Source organism: Wolffia australiana, chromosome 2 (genome assembly GCF_029677425.1).
Source record: "Wolffia australiana isolate 7733 chromosome 2, ASM2967742v1".
Taxonomy (NCBI): domain Eukaryota; kingdom Viridiplantae; phylum Streptophyta; class Magnoliopsida; order Alismatales; family Araceae; genus Wolffia; species Wolffia australiana.
This window is the reverse complement of record NC_135836.1, coordinates 14,091,498-14,112,803: the sequence shown is the minus strand read 5'-3', so window position 1 is coordinate 14,112,803 and position 21,306 is coordinate 14,091,498. Positions and strand designations below refer to the sequence as shown.

At 39.1% G+C, this 21,306-nt stretch overlaps 1 protein-coding gene across 1 annotated transcript; it reads right to left on the bottom strand.

Moving 5' to 3' along the window:
• Positions 1 to 14,871: 14,871 nt before the first annotated feature.
• Positions 14,872 to 19,575, bottom strand: SDS (Cyclin family protein). The gene is made up of 7 exons (XM_078591445.1): positions 18,811 to 19,575; positions 18,578 to 18,745; positions 18,343 to 18,521; positions 18,104 to 18,232; positions 17,826 to 18,006; positions 15,223 to 15,267; positions 14,872 to 15,119 (listed from the first exon to the last, which is right to left on the bottom strand). Exons 1-7 carry the CDS (start codon positions 19,573 to 19,575, stop codon positions 15,087 to 15,089), a joined length of 1,500 nt encoding a protein of 499 aa, XP_078447571.1. The 3' UTR covers positions 14,872 to 15,086.
• Positions 19,576 to 21,306: the final 1,731 nt, after the last annotated feature.

The following is a 21,306-nucleotide window of genomic DNA, read 5'->3' as shown; positions in this document are numbered from 1 at the left end:
TCGATGAGCCATCCGTAGCCGCCCCAACACGTTAATTTGTACAGTTCTAGAGAGGCGACGTGACTGACATTATGTTGGACAGAATAAATTATTGATGGAGTGAAGTTGTGATGCTCCAAAATATGTTGTCATTCCATTGAGTATTGACTACTTCACTTCCATATCTTGTGGAGTTGAGGGGCTCAAACATGAAGTCTGGTGGCATGAGATAAAGGATCTTTGTAAGGATGCGCTGTATACTTACCCCGATTAGCATGTCTTGTACAACAAAGAATGGATGTGTGTCTCCTCTATTAGCATCGTAAATGTCTTTGACGCTATCATCACCATCTAATTCATAGTCTGAGCTGATGACAACAATAGTAGAGTCTCGGGGTTGCTTTGCTAGTCTTTTTTGGAGAAGTCGTACACTCAGAGAAAAATATCTCAGAGAAATGATGGTCCAAGGTAGACAAAAAATGTTCAGAATAAATTGTTTTCTAACCGATGACATCCAAATGTCGAGTGTACCAATTTTTTTAACGCGCCTTTTGATGAAATTTATTCCACAACTAACCCCTTGAGGTACATGGTAAGAAATTGGAAAGTAAATGATCAATGTGTTCATTCTTGTACTACGACGAAATAAAAAAGTGAATGATAAAAATAAACATATACCTAGAAATTTAAGCCTACCATTCTTCCTCTACAGTCTCTTCGTTGAAATCCTCTTCCACTAATTCGACATCTTCAATCTCAGGTAATGACTCTACTATGTTTCTTTCTGGATGTTGTTGCCTCAACCAACATTTTAGAGTCATCAGTACTGAATGTTCTCCACCAAAAGCGGCAAACGTTTATATGAGAAAATTCCACGACCAGCGGAGAAGAAACATTCGACAAGTGCACTGGACGCACAAACAAGAAGAAAATCTCGTGCCAAAGTAGAGAGCTTATGGAATCTCTTGCAACGATCGCCTTGCCGCCATAAGGGAGCATCAGTCAACACATGAGACATTTGAAGGTAACTCTGTAACTCGTCGTCCACTAATGGAGTGACATATTCTTGTCATGGGAACACTTGTGCAAGCCTCATCTTGATGGATGGTATGTAGCTCTCATCCATCCTAGCTTCCTCATCATAATTCATGCATTGATGTCATCTTTCTCCATCGCCTTCAATGTTGTCGTCATCCCTCAAATTTGTGACTTCCTCCTCACTAACGTTGTTCAGAAGTTTTTGCATATATGCCACCAAGGTGTCACAATCCTTTGGAGCAATTGATTCAATTTTATATGTGGGTCTACAACTAATGCAACTAAGAAGGTGAGCCTCGTACTTGGACAGTTTTGCTCTCATGGCTGTACACGTGATTTGGATGGAGGCTCGTTGTTCCGCCGTGAGGACAACACCGTTTGGGAAAATTCGTCCTTGGTCTATGGCATCAACTTATTCACAAAGGTGTTCATCAAGGACTTGAAGAAATGATAAAAATGTTGTCATTATCACACATTTCGAGCTGCAAACAATATCTGATGCTTCACGAAAAGGCTTTAATATTCGAGCAAAGTGTGCCACCATTTGCCCCTCATGGTCATCAATCACTAAGTTTTTCTCTATCGTACTGTCAAGCTCAAAAATAGCCATCTTGTACAACACTTTTTCTCTTTTGATATGCGACTTGCAACATTTCATGTGTGGAGTTCCATCAAGTTTTCACATCCAAGACCAATTTTCTGCTATTAGCCATCTTTAATTGCGTACACCATTGGACATAGCTCCTTCGTCTATCATTCGAGGAACGAATGATTGCAACAATTTGACGCACTCATGTAACCAAGTCTCCCAAAGAGGCACATCACCCAACCCATGGCCGTCATGCTTCTTTGGACTCCCCGTCCACTAGCACCGCTGCCTCGTCGGGTGTAAGTGGTAGCAGAATTCCTAATGCCTTCAACCCATCCTGCACAGCAAGGTTTATGACAAGCACAAAACAAAGGCATATGCCAATTTTGATCAAAGTTGGGGTTCACTTTTCGTACTGCATTTGTCAACGATGTGATTATTTATCTATTGTTACTTGCGTTGTCCATCGTAATAGCAGTTACTTTCTTCCCCAGTCCAAAGTCGACCAACTTCTCCAAGAGAAGCTGTGCGAGGTAACTCCCGCTATGTGGGCCATCAATTTTCTTTACTTCCAAGGCACGTTCTTCAAGTCTCCATTTGTCTGTGACCCAATGCATAGTGATTCCCAATAAGGGAATCATATTGTCACTTGTCCATGCATCTACTATTAGGCAAACACTTCTAACAATTGATATTCAGCATACCAGCTTTTGCTTCTCCCGTCCGAAGAAGGCATTCACGTATTCGCGAATGGTCTTCGAGCATGGTATTATATAATCTTATGTTGTGCACAATAAAGCAATACCTCTCTGAAACTTTTGTCGTCAAGATGGACAACGCTTAGTCCGTCAAGGTTTATGACATATAAATCAGGTGAGCGTCTCCTTTATTCTCTCAAATGTGATACCCAGTAAGAAGGTATTCTGCCCTATTGGTGAACCCAGCATTCCAATAACAGATCTTTGACCTCCAAAAATTGGTTCCTCCTTTGACCCTAGGATTTGTTTCCCTTTCAGTCGATCATGCAGCTCCTTATGACCCTTCTACAAGTGCCTCCAAAACATAGTTGTCGTCTCGTCTTTGTTTCTCTCAATAGTTGTAATTCTTGGAGGGTTGTTCTCCATGCGCAAAATACATTCATACTGGTTTGGGTCAAATTCTTCAAAATTAGTGCATGGCCTCCAATTCTCACCCACGATGCTTTCTTCGTGAGGTTACTGGAGTAGTCATGCATGAGTCTCATCCATGGTTATGGTCTTGTGCCATTTCAACATTTGCATCCATCTGTTTTGAATTTCTACCCCTTTGAGCTTCGACAACGTTCATAGAGGATAAGCCTTTCCAAGAAGTCTCCTTTAAGAATTAAGAAGAACATAACATTTCATGTATTATATCACTTCTCATTATCATCATTCAACTGGTCAGAGACACATATAGTGATATATATCAACATGTCTAAAAGCAATATTAAATATGACGCACACAACTGACAGATCAAATATGTAGATGTTGCTGCATATGACCATTCGTTACAATCCATCAAACAATAAATGAGTATACCATTTGGAGCATGCACTATAATCAGAATATCAAACACAAATGCAACACACAGAATTACATAACTCATACAGTAAATTAGAATCAAAATATGTCCACAATCAAGTACCTTCTTGTAGTTAGATGAAGGGGGATGCCTTGTCAAAGGGTGTGATATGTAGACCAAGACCTGACGATAGGGGCTTGGCGAAGGCACGAATGCAAGAATGAGTGACAAAGGGAATGCCTTCCTGGAGTTGGGGATGATGCAGGGCCCTAGTAGGGGGAATTTCTGGAGTTGCAAGGGGGGGTCTGTGGGGGGAGAGAGAAGGGGAGAAGGGAGAGGGAGGAGTTAGGGACGCTGGAGGGGACTGATGGGAGAGGGAGTAGGGGAGAAGGGAGAGGGTGATGAAGGACCATCCGGCCGACTGCGCCCCGACCCGTCGCCAGTCCAGTCGCGGAACCCGAGCCAACGTGAAGAATCCACAGTTCCACTACCAGGTTTGACAAGCGGCATCGTCATCTCGCTACGTGTCCAATGTCTGGGTGCAAAATGTTATGGTTTTACGTTTTCATTGTTGTTGGACTGACGGGAGGCCCCTCCTGCGCGAGTACCGGCCTCCCGAATGTTTTCTTTACTTGAAGTTGATTTTAGTGTCCTCTTTAGGGGGAGAAAACCTTGTTGGGTTTTTCTTCCCTTAAAGAGTCCTCTTAAGGGAAGCCCAATAGGCTTTCCCTTCAGAGGGGGGAGGACCCAAAAGGGCCACTGATAACACCCTAATTTTGGTCTTTATTTCATGTTATTAGCATGATTTATGCATTTAAAAGGCTTGAAATTGGGTTGTTATCATATATTTACACGAAAATAATGCTTTCAAGTAATTTCTGATTTTTCCCTAATTTTCTGTTAATTATATGAATTTGTAAGGATTTATTGAAGCTCAAAATAATTATTTTTGGATGACAATGGCCCATTAAAATTTTTATTTCGACATTTATCAACATGGGAATGAATCAGGGAATTTTCTAGATTTGTCTAGAATTTTTTTACGAATTTTTAGGAATTTTCTGGGATTTATTTCAAGAAGAAATGCATTTATTCTATTAAAAAAGGGCATATTTATAAGAGAAAAAATGTATTTATGCAATTTCTAGACTTTTCGGGGCCTTTTTGCAACGTTTCGTTGCAAAAGGACCCTGAAAACAGCTCTCGGTCGCCATGGCAGGCGTAAAGATCCAATTTAAAATCATTCAGGGTTTATTTGCAATTGCATTATCAATTTTAGAGAAAATCAGAGGAGAGAGAGTGCCGAAAGGACATATATACAAATACCTCTGGGCGGCGTCGGATATCAATAAACAGTATTATGAAGGACTATGTTGAAAAAGCGCGCGGTGCCTTCCACCGCGTCGTGGCGAAATCATAACGTTGGATTAAAATCCAGCGGATATGAGATGTGCGCTTCTACGCAGGAGGTAAGTACACCGCCCGTGCAGCACATACAACGCGGCGTGCACGGGTGGTGACGTGGCGTTAATGGATAAGGTATAAAGAAAGCGCGCGATGCGTGCGTAGCGATGCATATGCAAATCCGCCGATTTTCTTTTGTTTTCTTTTTTTGCAGGTGGGAGTGCATTAGCGCGATGAGAGAGAGCCCGCCAATGAAATTTGAAATGCGACAACCAATAGGCTGCCGACACGTCATTGCGTGAATTAAGAAATAAATCAATTTTAATCCAATGGTTAAAATTGGTTAAAATTGATTTATTAATAACTTTTGATCCTGAAGTCCGATTGAGATGATTTTTTATGGATTTTCTCGTCTTGATCCCCTCTTTCTATCTGTATGGTTGGATCATTCAGATCTAGCCTACATTGATAGATAAAAATTAATTACTAAACGGGGGTAAAATGGTGATTTTCACCATGTAACCTAGGTATAAAAGCTGAATTTCGAGAGGAGGGGCTCATTCTGGAGGGTGCTTCATCACAGCTGCAAGACAGAGAGGAGTCCCAGCCTGGATCAACAGTTTTGGTATTTTTTTCTTTCATTGTATTCAAACTTTTGTGCATTTTGAATGAAATAGGTTAAGTTGTTTGTTTCTTCATCTCCATTCTAGTCTGAACTTCTAAATCGCATGGCTTGAGCGGCATGTACAAGCCCTGATTAGGATTGAGAGGAGAAATTGAGAAATTTTACCTGGGCATTCAATTGCATTACAAAAGAAAATTCTAAAAAAATTAGTTTTAATTCTTAGAATTCTCAATTTCCCCATTTTAGTTCTGAATTATCAATCTGCAAAAATCAACCCAACTCATTTTAAGAACCCTCTTTCAACCTCTCTAAACGACTTGTTGGATCCTTTAATTAGGATCAAAGAAGGAAATTTAGAGCCCTTAATTCTTCTAGTCTTCTCATCTCTTCTATCCCCCTCTCTAAATTCTCACCTAATTAGGATGACTTGATCCTCATTGAAGATCAAATTCACTCTAATTAGGATCTAAAACACCAAAAATAAAATCAAATTGAAATTCCTACTTGCCTCCCTTGGACGACACTCATACTTATCACTATACATATTAAGTAGAGTTTTATAAATTTTATTGCATAAGCCAAAAATTCACAACGACAAGGGCTAAAAATTTTGCGTAATTTTCACCCCTATTTTCGGCTTATCAGCCACCTTCCCCACAACTGCCATTTTCCCCAATATAAGACGGGAAGGGCGGACGTGGAGGAGGGAAGCAGTCATATTGTGAATTGCAAAATCCAGTTCGTGTTGTTCAATTGGCAGTTATTTTGTTCCATGGTGCTTGTTCTGAAAGAATACCAATATCGGAAGAAGAAAGAAGAAGATTGTGTGCGTTGGTAAAGATTGTTCATTATTCCTCAACGGAAAAGTTCTTGGATGCGCTCCAGATCAAAGAAGAACGACGTTCATATCTAGACAGTTCCTCGACCAATTCCACGGCCGTCGTTTGCTTGTAGGTCGAATTGATTTGCTTGCAGGTCGAATTGCAGGTCGAATTGATTTTCGAACTAGCAGATCGGGATATTCTCGACCGGTCATCGATCATTCCTCCTGATTACCGTGGGCATTTCTCCATTCTCCATTTGAATGTTTGTATATCATCGTACACGATGACCATCGACGGTGTCCTAAGGAGCCCTGGCTACACGTAACGATGACTACCAGATGCGTACAGTGTGCGACCGCGAATCGCTATCTTCTCCGTTTGGTTATGATATTTTCCGGTGCTGGTTTCGGCTGCTCCTCTGCACGAGTGAAATTATACGTGTTTAGGACTGGCCAATATTTTTGTGATAGAGTTTCTTATTGACGGTGCCGGACTGGCATTGTTCACGGCGCAGGTGCGGACGCTCTTGGATGAAGTTTTCCCCCCTTTACGTCGTCTCTTCAAGTTGGTCACTTGGATCATTGGGAGCTTGATTGTGACAATACCCGTCACGTGTCATATGGTTGATCTGTGTCTCAAATCATTCGACGATCAACGTACTTCTCGTTATCATTTTATTGAATCATCTTAATATTCCACATCATTAACATTGCATTTTTTGTGTTTATCATCTTGACGTAACACGAGGTAACAACTCTGATCGTCGTGTTAGATCAGAGGGCGTTGGGGTGAATGATAGAAGGGGAGAAAGGGCCTGGAGGGATAGGGAATAGGGAGCTGGAGGGGACTAACAAGAGAGGGAGATCACCTGTGGAGAGCAAGAAAGGAGCAGCCAGTGAAGAAACCTGCTAGAGAGGGAGAAGGGAGCTGGAGGGAGAGGGAAAAGGGAGATGGAGGGGACTGATGGGAAAGGGAGAAGGGGAGAAGGGAGAGGCAGGTGGGATGAACGATGGAGGGGGAGAAGGGAGCTGGAGGGAGAGGGTAAAGGACGTTGGAGGCGACTAACAGGAGAGGGAGAAGGGGAGAAGGGAGAGGGCGGTGGGGTGAATGATGGAGGGGGGGAAGGGAGCTGGATGGAGAGGGAAAAGGGTGCTGGAGGGGACTAACGAGAGATGAAGATCACCTGCGGAGAGCGATAAGGGAGCCACCGGCGAAGAAACCTGCTAGAGAGGGAGAAGGGAGCCGCTAGAGCTGTGTGTTGTCTGCTGGAGAGGGAGCCGTCGGAAGGAAAGAGGGGGGGGGCCAAAGGGAGGGATCACCTATTCACCTGGCGAGAAGTCGGGCTTCGGGAACATTGGAAGAGCACAGTTGTCCAAATTTGTGCCTCGGGAAGATAACATGTTCGTGAACCATTCAAGCACATGTTCGTGTCTATTTTTGGATGTTTGTGTTTGTGTTCATGTTCGTGTTCGTTCATTCACATGTTCGTAAATGAACAAAAAACATTTCCCAACCCTACCAGCTCCATAGCATTTTCCACTCGGCCACCACCACCAGTGTCCATAGCATTTTCCACTGCTCGATCACCGCTGCCAACCACGTCTATTGCGATAACCACCTCGTCAGTGTATGATAACACCCTAATTTCTGTCTTTATTTCATGTTATTAGCATGATTTTATGCATTTAAAGAGCTTAAAATGGGGTTGTTATCATATATTTACATGAAAATAGTGTTTTCTAGTGATTTCTGATTTTTCCCTAATTTTCTGTTAATTCTATAAATTTTAAAGGATTTATTGAAGCTTGAAATAATTATTTTTGAATGAAAATGGCATATTTAATATTTTATTTAGACATTTATCAGCATGGGAATGAATCAGTGAATTTTCTAGAATTTTTTACAAATTTTTAGGATTTTTCTGAGATTTATTTGAAGAGGAAATGTATTTATTTCAAGGAAAAAAAGTATATTTATAATAGAAAAAGAAGTATTTTATTATTTTCGAACTTTCAAGGGCCTTTTTGCAAACTTTCGTTGCAAAAAGACCCTGAAAACAGCTCTCGGTCGCCACTGCAAGCGTAAAGATCCAATTTAAAATTCTACAGGGTTTTATTGCAATTACACCTTTTATTGTTTTAATGTTTTAGAAAAAAGTGGAAGAGAGAGAGTGCGCAAAGGGTACATGTACAATTATTTCTGGGCGGCGTCTATCTGCAATTGTGTGATTTGTAAGGGGCTTCGCTGAAAAAATTGCTTGAGGGCTTCCCGCTTGTCGACGTGGCCAAAGCGTGGCCGTTGGATAAAAATCCAAAGGCGATCGCGCATACGCCAGTGGCACGAGGTAAGTTCACCGCCTGCGCAGCGCATACAATGCGCGTGCACGGGTGGTGACGTGACGCCCATTGATTAGCCGGCACTTATAAAGAGGCACTCCTACTTGTGAGCTATATATATACGATCAGCTTTTTACTTTTCCATCTTTTGATTATTCTTTTTTTTCGCCAAGGGTACGTGGCAGCAGGAGGATGCGCCCGCCGGGAGAATTTGAAACGTCGCCGCCAATGAGGCGGCGACACCTCAGCACGCAGAGAAAAAAAAATTAAATAATAAATGAATAAATCCAATGGTTAACATTGGTTTAACTTCATTTATTAATAACTTTCGATCTAGAAGTCCGATTGAGATGATTTTTTTATGAATTTTTTTGTCTTGATCCCCTCTTTCTATCTGTATGGTTGGATCATCAAGATCAAGCTTGTATTGATAGATATAGATTAATTACTCATTAAGGGTAAAATGGTCATTTTCTCCATTTTACCTAGGTATAAAAGCCAAATTTCGAGAGGAGGGGGATCATTCTTGATGGCTCTCTATCACAGCTGCAAGACAGAGAGGAGTCCCACCCTGGATCAAGTTATCTGGTACTTTCTCCTTGATTGTATTTGGATTTGTGCATTCTGAATGAGATTAGTTCAATTTCTTGTTTCTTCTTCTTGGTTTTGATCTGAAATTCTAAATCGCTTGGCTTGAGCGGCATGTACAAGCCCTGATTAGGATTGAGAGGAGAATTTGAGGGATTCAACTAAGCATTCAACTGCATTCCAAAGAAAAACTCTAAAAAAATTTAGTTTAAATTCTTAGGAGATTAAATTACCCCCATTTCAGTTCTGAATTATCAAAGTTGCAAAAACAAACCAAACTCAAATTAAAAATTCCCTTTTAACCTCTCTAATTGACCTCTTGGATCCTTTTATTAGGATCAAAGAAGCCAATTTAGAGCTCCATATTTCTTCTATTCATCTCAACTCTTCTACCCCCCTTTCTAAATTCTCATCTAATTAGGGTGACTTGATCCTCATTGAAGATCAAATTCAGTTTAATCAGAGTGAAACGACCAATACAATCACCAAATTGAATTCCTTACTAGCTTCCCTTGGACGACACTCGTACTTATCACTATACGTCTTAAGTGGAGTTCTTATAAATTTTATTGCATAAGCCAAAATCCACAACAACAAGGGCTAAAAATTGCACAGTTTTTACCCCTATTTTCGGCTTATCAGTGTACAATCCTGCGCCTGCTACCAACCCTGCATACGGTCCCCCCTGTACTTCCACTTACGCCATCATTCTTGAGCGCAACCCATCACCGGCCGTGTTTGCATCGCCCACAGACCTTGCCGCGCCGTGTGCTGCCATACTAGACCATCCACCACTGCAACAGCCCCGTGCCCAGGCCCCATAGTACCACTTGTCGCCTCACCCGCACATATGTGCAGTCCTTGGCAGTGTTTTCCCTGTCCATACCTGAGGTCACTCTTGTAAAGACGCTCAGAAAAGGTAAAAGAAGATGTAGAAGAAGGAGAACGCGAATAGAGATAAATGAGAAGGAAAGGCTAGAACAGGAGTCGAGATAAAAGATTGTAGATCTTTCTTTTTTAAAAAAACTCAATACAGATTGGTTTGTATTTATATGCATAAAAGTTAACGACTAGGTAGCTATAGGAAGTTAAAAATCGAGTTATGTAACTTCCAATCTTAGTTTAATTTTAACCATTAAAGTTTCTTAAGGTTATGTTTACTATCTATAGGTTGATGTCAATGTTGTCATGGCCTCTTTAATTCTCACGCCCAAGGTGGGTGCAATCCGCCACGAGCATTTGGGCCCGAACCCACAGGTTACATATTCTCTTCCCTCTTTATAGTATTATTATGTCCGTCAGCACCAATTTCATATATTCCTTACTAAGAGTTTCTGAGTCTTAGGAATAGCCACAGATTTTATATTAGGGAGTTTTTATTTGTTGGTGCTGGAGCTGCATCATTCTCAGCAACAAACGTGGACACTCACACACGGTGATCGTCCCCCACTCTATCGGCCTTCAAGCCAAACATCCGAGTCATTGGGAGTCTGTCCATTGCCAAGACCCTTTGTGTCAATTATCAGATCTAACATCCCAGGTTAGTGGGTTTTTGTCATTCTTCTCATTGATTTTCAAGCAAACTCATCACTTACCACGTTGCACCACGCATTCTCGCCCGCCCCTGTGGTGTGACACGAGTCGTTCGATCTCGGCACTTCGTGTTACATAAAGAAGACTCACAAGAAAAATGGAATAAGTCCAGATTCTGATGAAGAAGGATATGTTGTAATATATTCGAGGCTAACCACATTGGGGAATATCACTAATTGTAAGGTTCTTCAACGTTATGACTATAGGAAGAAACAATGTTTCAAATAGTATTGATATTTACACGTGTAGCAGAAGTATTAGCTGTTTTTGTTTTGATAGCCAATGTCAACTTTATTTTGTCCCCTTAAGCCTCCATAATGACACATTAACTGCTGAATTTCCCACAATTAATCCTAAACATTTTTCCTGTGAATGAGATGATGTTTATATGTTCATGAACAATGAATTACTATCAATTAAACAACGATATCTTTGATTATGTGAATACATAGTAATAGTTGAGTATTTAGGTTTCATTTAAAATGCTAACTTTGAGAAGTACAAAGCACAAAGTGTTTTAAAATATTTTTCAACCTACCTCAACATGTATAGTAGTTTCACTAACCAATAATTGGAAATAAAGTTAAAAACATAAAATATTACAAAATTTTATGGAATGATATTTATGCAAATGACACATTTTGAATCACAACTTGAAGACAAGAATGACATCATTCCACTGACCTTGGTATATTAGAATGGACCTTCCTCACCAGACATTTAACTTCTTAATTTTTTAGATTTAAAGACTTTCTACAAACAGGCTAAATCATATTTAAATCAAAGTAAGTCCTATAAATTGAGTGCAAAGGGATGAGTGTGATTTCAATATGCCAATAATCATAAGTGATCATAATATTATGATAACATACAAATTCACTTAGTCATGTCATGCATTCATGGGCATTATTATGAGCCTCATATGTGAATTAATATAATAAATATATTATTATCAATGAATGTATGATTGGCCTATTGACAACATATACTTCCAAAAGTTTGAATAATGGAATGTTGAGACAATGATACAGTGCTAGATGAAGAATTACTAAAATGTGGTTATCAATAGCTACATTATATAAGAAGTATAAGATAATAACCATTAGGATTTAGACTAATGAATATAAAATAATAATAATTTTAAATACAAAAAACAGGGAAACGTTGAGACAATGATATCTGCCCATCTTCAGTCTCTCAGGCTTCAACAAATGAGTCATCTTCTCCTCCTAGGATAACCCCTATCCTTCTAAAAGAATCTGATAACTCATTTGAAGTGGTTATGTAAAAACAAACATGGCAAAGGATTTTCAATCTAATTGAACTACACCATTTTCAGTTTTATTGTACTAGAAAGTCCTCAGTAGGTGTCTATTTAATATAGCAAATATCATAGTTCTTTATAGAACATGGGGTAATATATCCCTAACCAAATCATTAAATATGCGTGAACTCAATAAAAACACTCAAATTGATGCATCCCCAATCCGTGAACTTTATATTAACCTGCAAACAATTTAGATGTAAAACACCTTTAATTTTGACTCTATCTATCCCAAATCGCTAAGTAATTTCATGGAATCGGTGCTTCAAAGTATCTGCCAGATAATATTATTACTTAAATAAATCTTATTTATATCAAAATCAAGTAATTAATGCAATAAATTGTATCTGAATTAGATACAATATCCATTGATATAATTTTATTAATTTAAATCTCACTTATTCAATATACGTAAAGCTGATGAAAATATGCATGAATTTTATATCTCAAAACTCCTCAAGGCTCTTTCCAACAGTAAAATAAATCCCAACTCATATAACAAATATCTAACCCTCACGTGAATCGTGACTTCTTATATTAATTCCCATAAATTCCCCATACATCAAAACAATGTTATATCCCAGTACTCTAAGTATTTTTTCCTTTATTCTAAACATATATAAAATCAAAGATATTAAATATCGATTTGATGATATTAGGACTACCAAATTATTTAAATCAGTATTTCGTGATCTTCTCTAATGTTCTTGACCATCCAATTTTTGTAATAGTTTATATTAATTTATATAACAGTTTTTATACCAATTATTCATATTTCAGTTTTCGAATAAATCATGTATATTTTAAGGATCAAAATGCATTAAATCCAATTTTCACATTTATATGTACCTCCTTCGCTCCAAATATAAAATTATAAATTCCTGTATAAATTAAAAACATATTTATTTCAAATACTTTTTATTTATAAGTATTTTAGTGACTTGTCTATTTTTTATTTTCCAGAGATAAATCTTCATGTGTATATTTATCTATGGTGACTTTCTCAACAGTCTTTATGAGTAAAAAACAAAATTGTTGTCCATCAGATGGTACCTTGGGACGATTTCCAAAAATTGGATCTAATGCATTGCAATTGTAATTGTGTTCTCCCTTTTACTTCATTTTCAAAAATTATAGCATTTAATTTTTTGAAAGATAGGTCCATCTGTTATTAAGTTGAGCCAATTAAGTTACATGTATCCATAATGTCTGAAAAATAATAAATACAATGACTTCATCACGATTTTTCAATTTAACAATATTCAGAACTTTTAGAAAATTCTTGACTTCACCTTGAAATAAGCACAAGAAACATCATTCCAATTTTTTAATAATTAATAATTTATTATCTACAGAAGTGATATATATTTTGTATTCAAAATATTATCTTCTATGAAATATTTTAATCATTTCACAATATTCATCAAATTGGAGACAGACATTGACATCATTATTTAACATTCTCGAGAATTACATAAACTAAAATTTAATTCATGTTAAAATACATAATTACTAGCTTTTCCAGAAACTTTCATGTGTAAAATGAGATGTCTTACTGATTGTTCAGATGCTTCAAAGTCAACTCTCTTCGCTAGAGTTTATGTCAAAGCGATAATATATATACTTTTGAAATTAGTTTTATTTTCAGGTTTTTTATTATTATTTGAATTAACTAAAATTGAATCAAAAAAGGGTTGAACTTTGTACCAAAGATTTTGTGTGCGTCAAGCATTCATCAAATATTAAGGCAGTTTCCTGTGATGCCATTGACCTAAAATTTTCACCTGAAGATTTATTTCTTTAAATTTTAAAGATGCCTCAAAAAATATATTTTTCAGTACGTTTTGATCCAAATTTTCTCACGTAAGTAATTAAGAAATCAAATATTACTACGGCATAGCAGTAAATTTTTTATTTAGTATAAATTATGCATTCTTTGATGTCATTAAATATATAAATATCTGTTTTACACTTTAAAATAGTTTTTTTATCAACTGAGGTATTATGAATATAAGACCATTTTATCCTTCCCTTTTTAGTAAATTAGATTTTATTTCGATTCTATAGAGGTGCACATTTTTAATAATAAAAAAAAAATTGACTTTGGTTCAATGCCTTTGAAGATACGTAAGAAATGATGATTAAATATTTGGTCAGATGAAATGGTGGTGTAATACTCCTGTATTTTAGTAACTCCCTTAAGAGCATAGTCCATGCTTTCATAGTTAACTAGAGCTGTCATAATATTTCTGTATAAGTCAGCTCATTTTTTATATTTACTTTGAGACCACAATAAACTGGAGGAAATAAACAGGAATAAAAATCAAATTTTGTATAAATAAGTCAATATTACTGACAGATGAATAGATCGCATTTCTATACTACATAATATCATTTTTTACAGCGAAAAAATGATATTATGTGGTATTGTAATGCGATCTATTCATCTGTCAGTAAAACTGTTTATTAATACAAAATTCGATATTAATTTATGTAGTCAATAACCAGTTGATCCGAAGGAGACTAGTCATTACCTGCCTAATCGTTTGTACACTTCTATTTTCTTCAAGGTAAAGTAATCGCAATCTCATAAATGCATAAGGTGTCATAAATGCACATCCATTTACTGAAATCGACTTTAGAGATAATTTTCTAACCTTAATTTATATTATATATTCGTCAATTACGGGTGACTTCTGCGATGTCTTATTTATAATGACGAGATAAAGCGTCATAGCTACATTTCAACAACAAATAAAATAAGAAGTACATTTATCCTTTCCCCTCGTAAACTTTATCTTGATAGTCTTTCTACCATAACATCATGAAAACAAAATAATCCTTTCAACTTAAATTTTATGTATCAATGGCCCCCGGAATTCAATGTATGTTGTCTACCAGTAAAATTGTCAAAGAAACTAAATTTGTAATTGACTAAAGAAAATATAGAATTCAACTAAAATTTAGAATTTTCTCCCCCCCCAGTTTGTGGGAGTCCCCATTGATTAATCGCGCCAGTTACATGGAAATGAGTGAACGAGAGACTATTATGCTTAACCACGAGGAAATGAGTTAGACTAAGCCCATAAAAATGAAATTAAATCTCTACCAGTAATATCTAATCATCGATGTGCGGGAATTAGGAAATTGCTTACAAATTACTGCCAGTCATGGTTTGTAGGAGAGGATCGAGGTCTTACTGTTATTGGTCGGCTGGAGAGCTTAGAATCTTCCTGTTTCTTCCTAATTAGCGTATTTGACCAGCCACTTCAGGCTCTGTGTATGCCAGGAAAAAAGGGTTTCCCCCGTTTATAATCGCAGATTATCTTTATTTGATAAGTATAATCAACTATTGACAAGAAGATTTGTGAGACCAGACCTCTATGCACTCGGAGAGATCGTCGTTCCTCGTTCGTACGTGCGTCTGCAAACGAATGTAATCTTAGAAAGGGAAGAGCGAGAGAAAGAGAGAGGAAAGCCAGATAGGGATTTTGAGAAAAGAAATAGGGAGAAAAAAAAAGATGTCGTTGGTGGAGTGAGAAGGATAAAGGAGAGAGGACTCAGAAGTCGAGAGAGAGAGAGAGGAATATAAAGAGATGAAAGAGAGAATCAGGGGACAGAGACAGAGAGAAAAGAGCGAAATAGAGACGGAGACAGGGAGAGAGCCGGAGAGAAAATACAGAGACAGAGAGACAGATAGAGACGGAGAGAATAGAGAACGAGAGAGACAGAGAGAGAGAGAGACCGAGAGAAAACAGAGCGAGAGATACAGAGAGAGATAGAGATGGAGAGAATAGAGAGCGAGAGCGACAGAGAGAGATAGAGACGGAGAGAATAGAGAGCGAGAGCGACAGAGGGAGAGAAAGAGAGTGAGAGAGACAGAGGGAGAGAAACAGAGAGAAAAGAGAGCGAGAATGACAGAGGGAGAGAAACGGAGAGAAAAGAGAGCGAGAGCGACGGAGGGGGAGAGAGGGAGAGAAAAGAGAGCGAGAGCGACGGAGGGAGAGAGACGGAGAGAAAAACGAGTGAGAGAGACAGAGGGAGAGGGAGAGAGAGACAGAGGGAGAGGAAGAGAGAAACACAGAGGGAGAGGAAGAGAGAGACAGAGGAAGAGGGAAGAGAGAGACAGAGGAAGAGGGAAGGGAGAAAAGAGAGATAGAGAGAGAGACAGAGGGAGAGGAAGAGAGAGACAGAGGAAGAGGGAAGAGAGAAAGAGAGAGAGAGAGAGAGAGAGAGACAGAGGGAGAGAAAGACAGAGAGACAGAGGGAGAGGAAGAGAGAGACAGAGAGGGAGAGGAAGAGAGAGACAGAGGAAGAGGGAAGAGAGAAAAGAGAGAAAGAGAGAGAGACAGGGGAAGAGGGAAGAGAGAAAAGAGAGAAAGAGAGAGAGACAGGGGAAGAGGGAAGAGAGAAAAGAGAGAAAGAGAGAGAGACAGGGGAAGAGGGAAGAGAGAAAAGAGAAAGAGAAAGAGACAGAGGAAGAGGGAAGAGAGGGAAGAGAGGGAAGAGAGGGAAGAGAGAGAAAGAGACAGAGGAAGAGGGAAGAGAGGGAGGAGAGAGAGAAAGAGACAGAGGAAGAGGGAAGAGAGAGAAAGAGAGGAAGAGGTAAGAGAGAAAAGAGAAAGAGAGAGAGAGACAGATGAAGAGGGAAGAGACAAAAGAGAAAGAGAGAGAGACAGACGAAGAGAGAAGAGAGAGAAAGAGAGGAGGGAAGAGAGAAAAGAGAAAGAGAGAGAGACAGAGGAAGAGGGAAGAGAGAAAAGAGAAAGAGAAAGAGACAGAGGAAGAGGGAAGAGAGAAAAGAGAAAGAGAAAGAGACAGAGGAAGAGACAGAGAAAGAGGGAAGAGAGAGAGAAAGAGACAGAGGAAGAGGGAAGAGAGAGAAAGAGAGGAAGAGGTAAGAGAGAAAAGAGAAAGAGAGAGAGAGACAGATGAAGAGGGAAGAGACAAAAGAGAAAGAGAGAGAGACAGAGGAAGAGGGAAGAGAGAGAAAGAGAGGAGGGAAGAGAGAAAAGAGAAAGAGAGAGAGACAGAGGAAGAGGGAAGAGAGAAAAGAGAAAGAGAGAGACAGCGGAAGAGGGAAGAGAGAAAAGAGAAAGAGAAAGAGACAGAGGAAGAGACAGAGAAAGAGGGAAGAGAGAGAGAAAGAGACAGAGGAAGAGGGAAGAGAGAGAAAGAGAGGAAGAGGTAAGAGAGAAAAGAGAAAGAGAGAGAGAGACAGATGAAGAGGGAAGAGAGAAAAGAGAAAGAGACAGAGGAAGAGGGAAGAGAGAGAAAGAGAGGAAGAGGTAAGAGAGAAAAGAGAAAGAGAGAGAGAGACAGATGAAGAGGGAAGAGAGAAAAGAGAAAGAGACAGAGGAAGAGGGAAGAGAGAGAAAGAGAGGAAGAGGTAAGAGAGAAAAGAGAAAGAGAGAGAGAGACAGATGAAGAGGGAAGAGAGAAAAGAGAAAGAGAGAGAGACAGAGGAAGAGGGAAGAGAGAGAAAGAGAGGAGGAGGGAAGATAGAAAAGAGAAAGAGAGAGAGACAGAGGAAGAGGGAAGAGAGAAAAGAAAAAGAGAGAGAGACAGAGGAAGAGGGAAGAGAGAAAAGACAAAGAGAGAGAGACAGAGGAAGAGGGAAGAGAGAAAGAGAGGAAGAGGGAATAGAGAAGAGAGAGAGAGGAAGAGGGAATAGAGAAGAGAGAGAGAGAGAGACAGACAGACAGACAGACAGACAGACAGACAGACAGAGAGACAGAGAGACAGAGGGAGAGAGAGAGAGAGAGAGACAGGAGGAAGAGGGGAAGAGAGAAAAGACACAGAGAGAGATAGAGGGAGAGGGTAACAGAAAAGACAGAGAGAGAGAGACAGAGGGAGAGAGAGACAGAAGAAGAGGGAAAGACAGAAAAGAGAGAGACAGAAGAGAGAGAAAGAAGAGAGTGAGACTGAGACAGAGACGGAGAGAGAATGGGAGGGAGGGAGAGACAGACGGAGGAGTTGAACCTCCATGACTTGGTTGCATGAGTCGTCATGGCCAGCGGCGAGGGAAGCGAGGATGACCACGCCAGCGGCCACGGTGGAGGGCCAGAAAGCGAGTCTCTCATGATCCAAGAGAGATATCACGGCCAGATACTTGGCGAGATTTTCCACCTCCGCGTCCGCTCTCGCGGCCTTGAGATAAAACCTTAAAAACATCGATAAAAATTCTCAAAATTAGTCATATCACGGCTTCAATCGCCCTCTGTATGGACTACGCCCGAGTTAAACGAGCTCAGACTTACCATAAGAAGTTGAAGGAGGTGAGATGGAGGCACTGGAATTTCAAAACCTCCTGTACAAACCATTCCATAGCCACCACTTCGCACCGACTGTACGTGTTCTCCCCCACGTGAAAGAATTTCCGCCTCACGCTGATGAACAGCGACGAACCCGCCAGAATCGGTTAATATTTTGAAAAGTTGGCTCCCCAGGCTTGGCGGGAACGATAATTTTTCTATTCGAATGGGGTTCAGAAAAATACCAATTATATGGTTGGTTTTCTTCTAGCCTGATTGCGAGGATGAGGCATGCGATGCCCAGAAGCTGCAGGTGTCTTTCGGCTTTGAATGATCCTTTGCAAAGAACGCGGTCCAGCAAGCTCACGGCGAGGAACAGCGTTTCACACTGAAGCTCCTCTTTGTTCGCATGCTGTTCATAAAAAATAACGAAGATGAATGATTATTAGTTTGTAAGCCGGTACTGAAGGAATTGCTCACCTCTACCATCCAATTCACTATGACTAGGCGTTGATGAATGACGAGATTTCTAAATTGAGCTTCCAACTCGTAACCTTCGGTGTAATCGTAAAGAATGGCCTGGTTCCTCTCTCTTCTTCGGAACATCTCATAGCTCTCCTCGTCATCCTGGTCTGCAAATCTCAACAACTGGAAACGGATATGAGAAATGTGTTTCTACCGAATCTGTAAGAAAATATTTGAAAAAATATTACCGTGAACTCATGCGCGTAGTCGCTTTCATGCTCCGGCGAGTACTTTGGCGAGCCAGAAGGACAGAATTCGGAGCCTAATCGAAGAAAAACAGATAAGAAAGATGGAGCGGATTGCTCTTTCCTTGTTTCTGAGCAGTCGTCGGAGGAATCGAGCACTAGCGATGACGAGTATCCAGAGAGAAATCCGTGGTAGTTCTTGCCAGGGCTACTCTCCAGACCGTCCGATAGACTTTCCGAGCAAGAGAAATCGGCCACGTCATCGAGATCGCACTGATCCTGATCTCTAGAATCATAGTACGATACGGCCAAAGAACCTGAACCAGGACAGTACGAATCCGACGTCTGCAGCGAGACTTTTCTGCGATTTTCATCGCAAAATACTCCAGAAACGTTTGTGATTTCCGATGTTGTAAAGTCGGAAGAGGAATTCCCCGCACTATCTCCTTCAAAAATTCCATTCTCTTCCAAGGCCTTGAGTTTCTCCCTTCGTTTGGCGTAAGACCGAGTGATCGGACGGAACTCGACCTCGATCGGAGCCGTCCTCTGGTTCTTCTGACGCTTCGATCTGGCGTAGAACGAAGCAGATTTCGAAGTGATTTCACTAGGAAAACTAGAAGAAGACGACGAAAGCTCGTCTACTGCAGATCCCACGGCTTCCTCAGTGTAATCCGCAGCTTCATCTGAAATTGAAGGTAGAAGAACTCGCTTTGAAGGTTTCCTCCCGATGTCGATCTGCGCAGAAGCTGAATCGTATTTTGAATTCATCTCTCGAATTTTTGAACAATTTCTCCTCTCAGATCTTCCTCTCGCAGAAGACAGACGGAAGAAGGTGTTTGGCGGGAAAGTTGTTGATTTGGAATTCTTGTTGAAGTCGGTTTAAATAGTGCGCTCGCGGCCACGACTCTCGTCTCTAGTGGTGGACCCCACTAGAGATGACGGTTTCAAACGGAGTTGATTCAATTTATAACTCTGTTTTATAGGTCTCGCCGATATGGAGGATCCAACGGCGCAGATAGTGCCACGTGGTGGCGGTTGCATTTTTTGTGAGATGTGGCTGATTACCTATGTTTATTTGGAAGAGACATAAGGAATATGTGTGTTTCTTTAGTCATTTAAACGGGGCATTTTATGTGGCTTTGTATAGCTAGCTACTTTTAATGTTTTATCCAGAAAAAAACATAAAATATTACGAGTTGATTTTTTCTCATTATATATTTTTAATCATTTGGTGATTTGGAAAGTTTATTTTTGTCAATGATTATTACTCATCGACCCTGGTAAAAAATAGCCATATATTTTTCTCCGTATGGAATGAGTCGCGGTGAGTCGAAAAACGTGTGTAAATATAATGGATGTATATATATATAATTCATTTCACCAACTCACCTGACTAAATTTCATGTTTTTGGACAAGTCATTTTTAGCTGATATTGTGATTTATCCTGACTTATCCTGTGTATGTAAAACTGAGAAACTGGTCCATGATGCAGGCTTAGACACTAGAAATTTTGAATTTTGAATAACAAGGAAATATAAGATATGTAGAGAAAAATAAATTTATACATTAGCTTAGGGAGATAGTATAAGACTTTTCGACAATGACTCTAAAAAAATCAATTTTGAGTTTTATCATAAGTCAACCAGGCATAATGTAATTTATGAAGCTTGATTATGGAATTTTACAGACTATAATATATGAATTTGGGGTGAGAGATAGTAATTTATCATAAATAATGGAAAACATTTTAAGGAGCTAACGAAATGTTATCTTCCAAGCTATTGTGCCAACCCTATCTCCAAGTTCACGCAAAAGGAAGATTTCCTATCCTTAGGAATTCCTTTCAGGTTAATATTTTTTCTATTGGCAAATAAGAGATCTCGAAATCTATAAAATATGGGACAAGAAAATAATTTGGACATAAATTAATGTGGGAAAAAAACTCATAGAATAAGTGGAATGAATAGAGAAAATAAAAGTTGCAAAACTAAGAATAATATCAATCATATATGCATAGAAATGTAGTGTGTATAATAATGTCATACATCATTATTCATAAGTAGAAAATTGATGTGTAGAATGGTCTTCTATTGTGAACTAACATATGAGGTACCTGCTAAGGCTAAGAGAAATATCATTGCTCATTGGGAAAATATAGTTTTAATTTCTGACGATGAATATTAATTGACTAATAAATATCTTTGAATTAAATTTTGTGATTATTTACAAATAACTTCAAAGGTAGAAACAATAATAATAAGGATGGATATTTCCATGCTTGAAACATTTTGCATTATATATTCTTACAAAAACTTTCGCATCAGTTTGAAGTTTGTATTTCATTATACAAATCATTCTATAAAATAATCTAATACTGAATTACTCTGAAATAATAAAAAAATATGGACGTATACTAAAAAGAGTGTTCGATGTGAAGAAGTTGGCTCTCACCAAAAGCAAGAAGGCACAATCTTTAAAAACAGGTCCCTTTTATGTAT

What these genes read in the sequence shown, in the direction of transcription:
- SDS (XM_078591445.1), bottom strand. Translation starts at nt 19,575, where the DNA reads ATGAATTCAAAATACGATTCAGCTTCTGCGCAGATCGACATCGGGAGG. An exon ending in TAGTGAATTGGATGGTAGAG is followed by an intron (nt 18,522 to 18,577) that starts GTGAGCAATTCC and finishes ATCTTCGTTATT; the next exon opens with TTTTATGAACAGCATGCGAA. An exon ending in ACCTCCTTCAACTTCTTATG is followed by an intron (nt 18,007 to 18,103) that starts GTAAGTCTGAGC and finishes GATGTTTTTAAG; the next exon opens with GTTTTATCTCAAGGCCGCGA.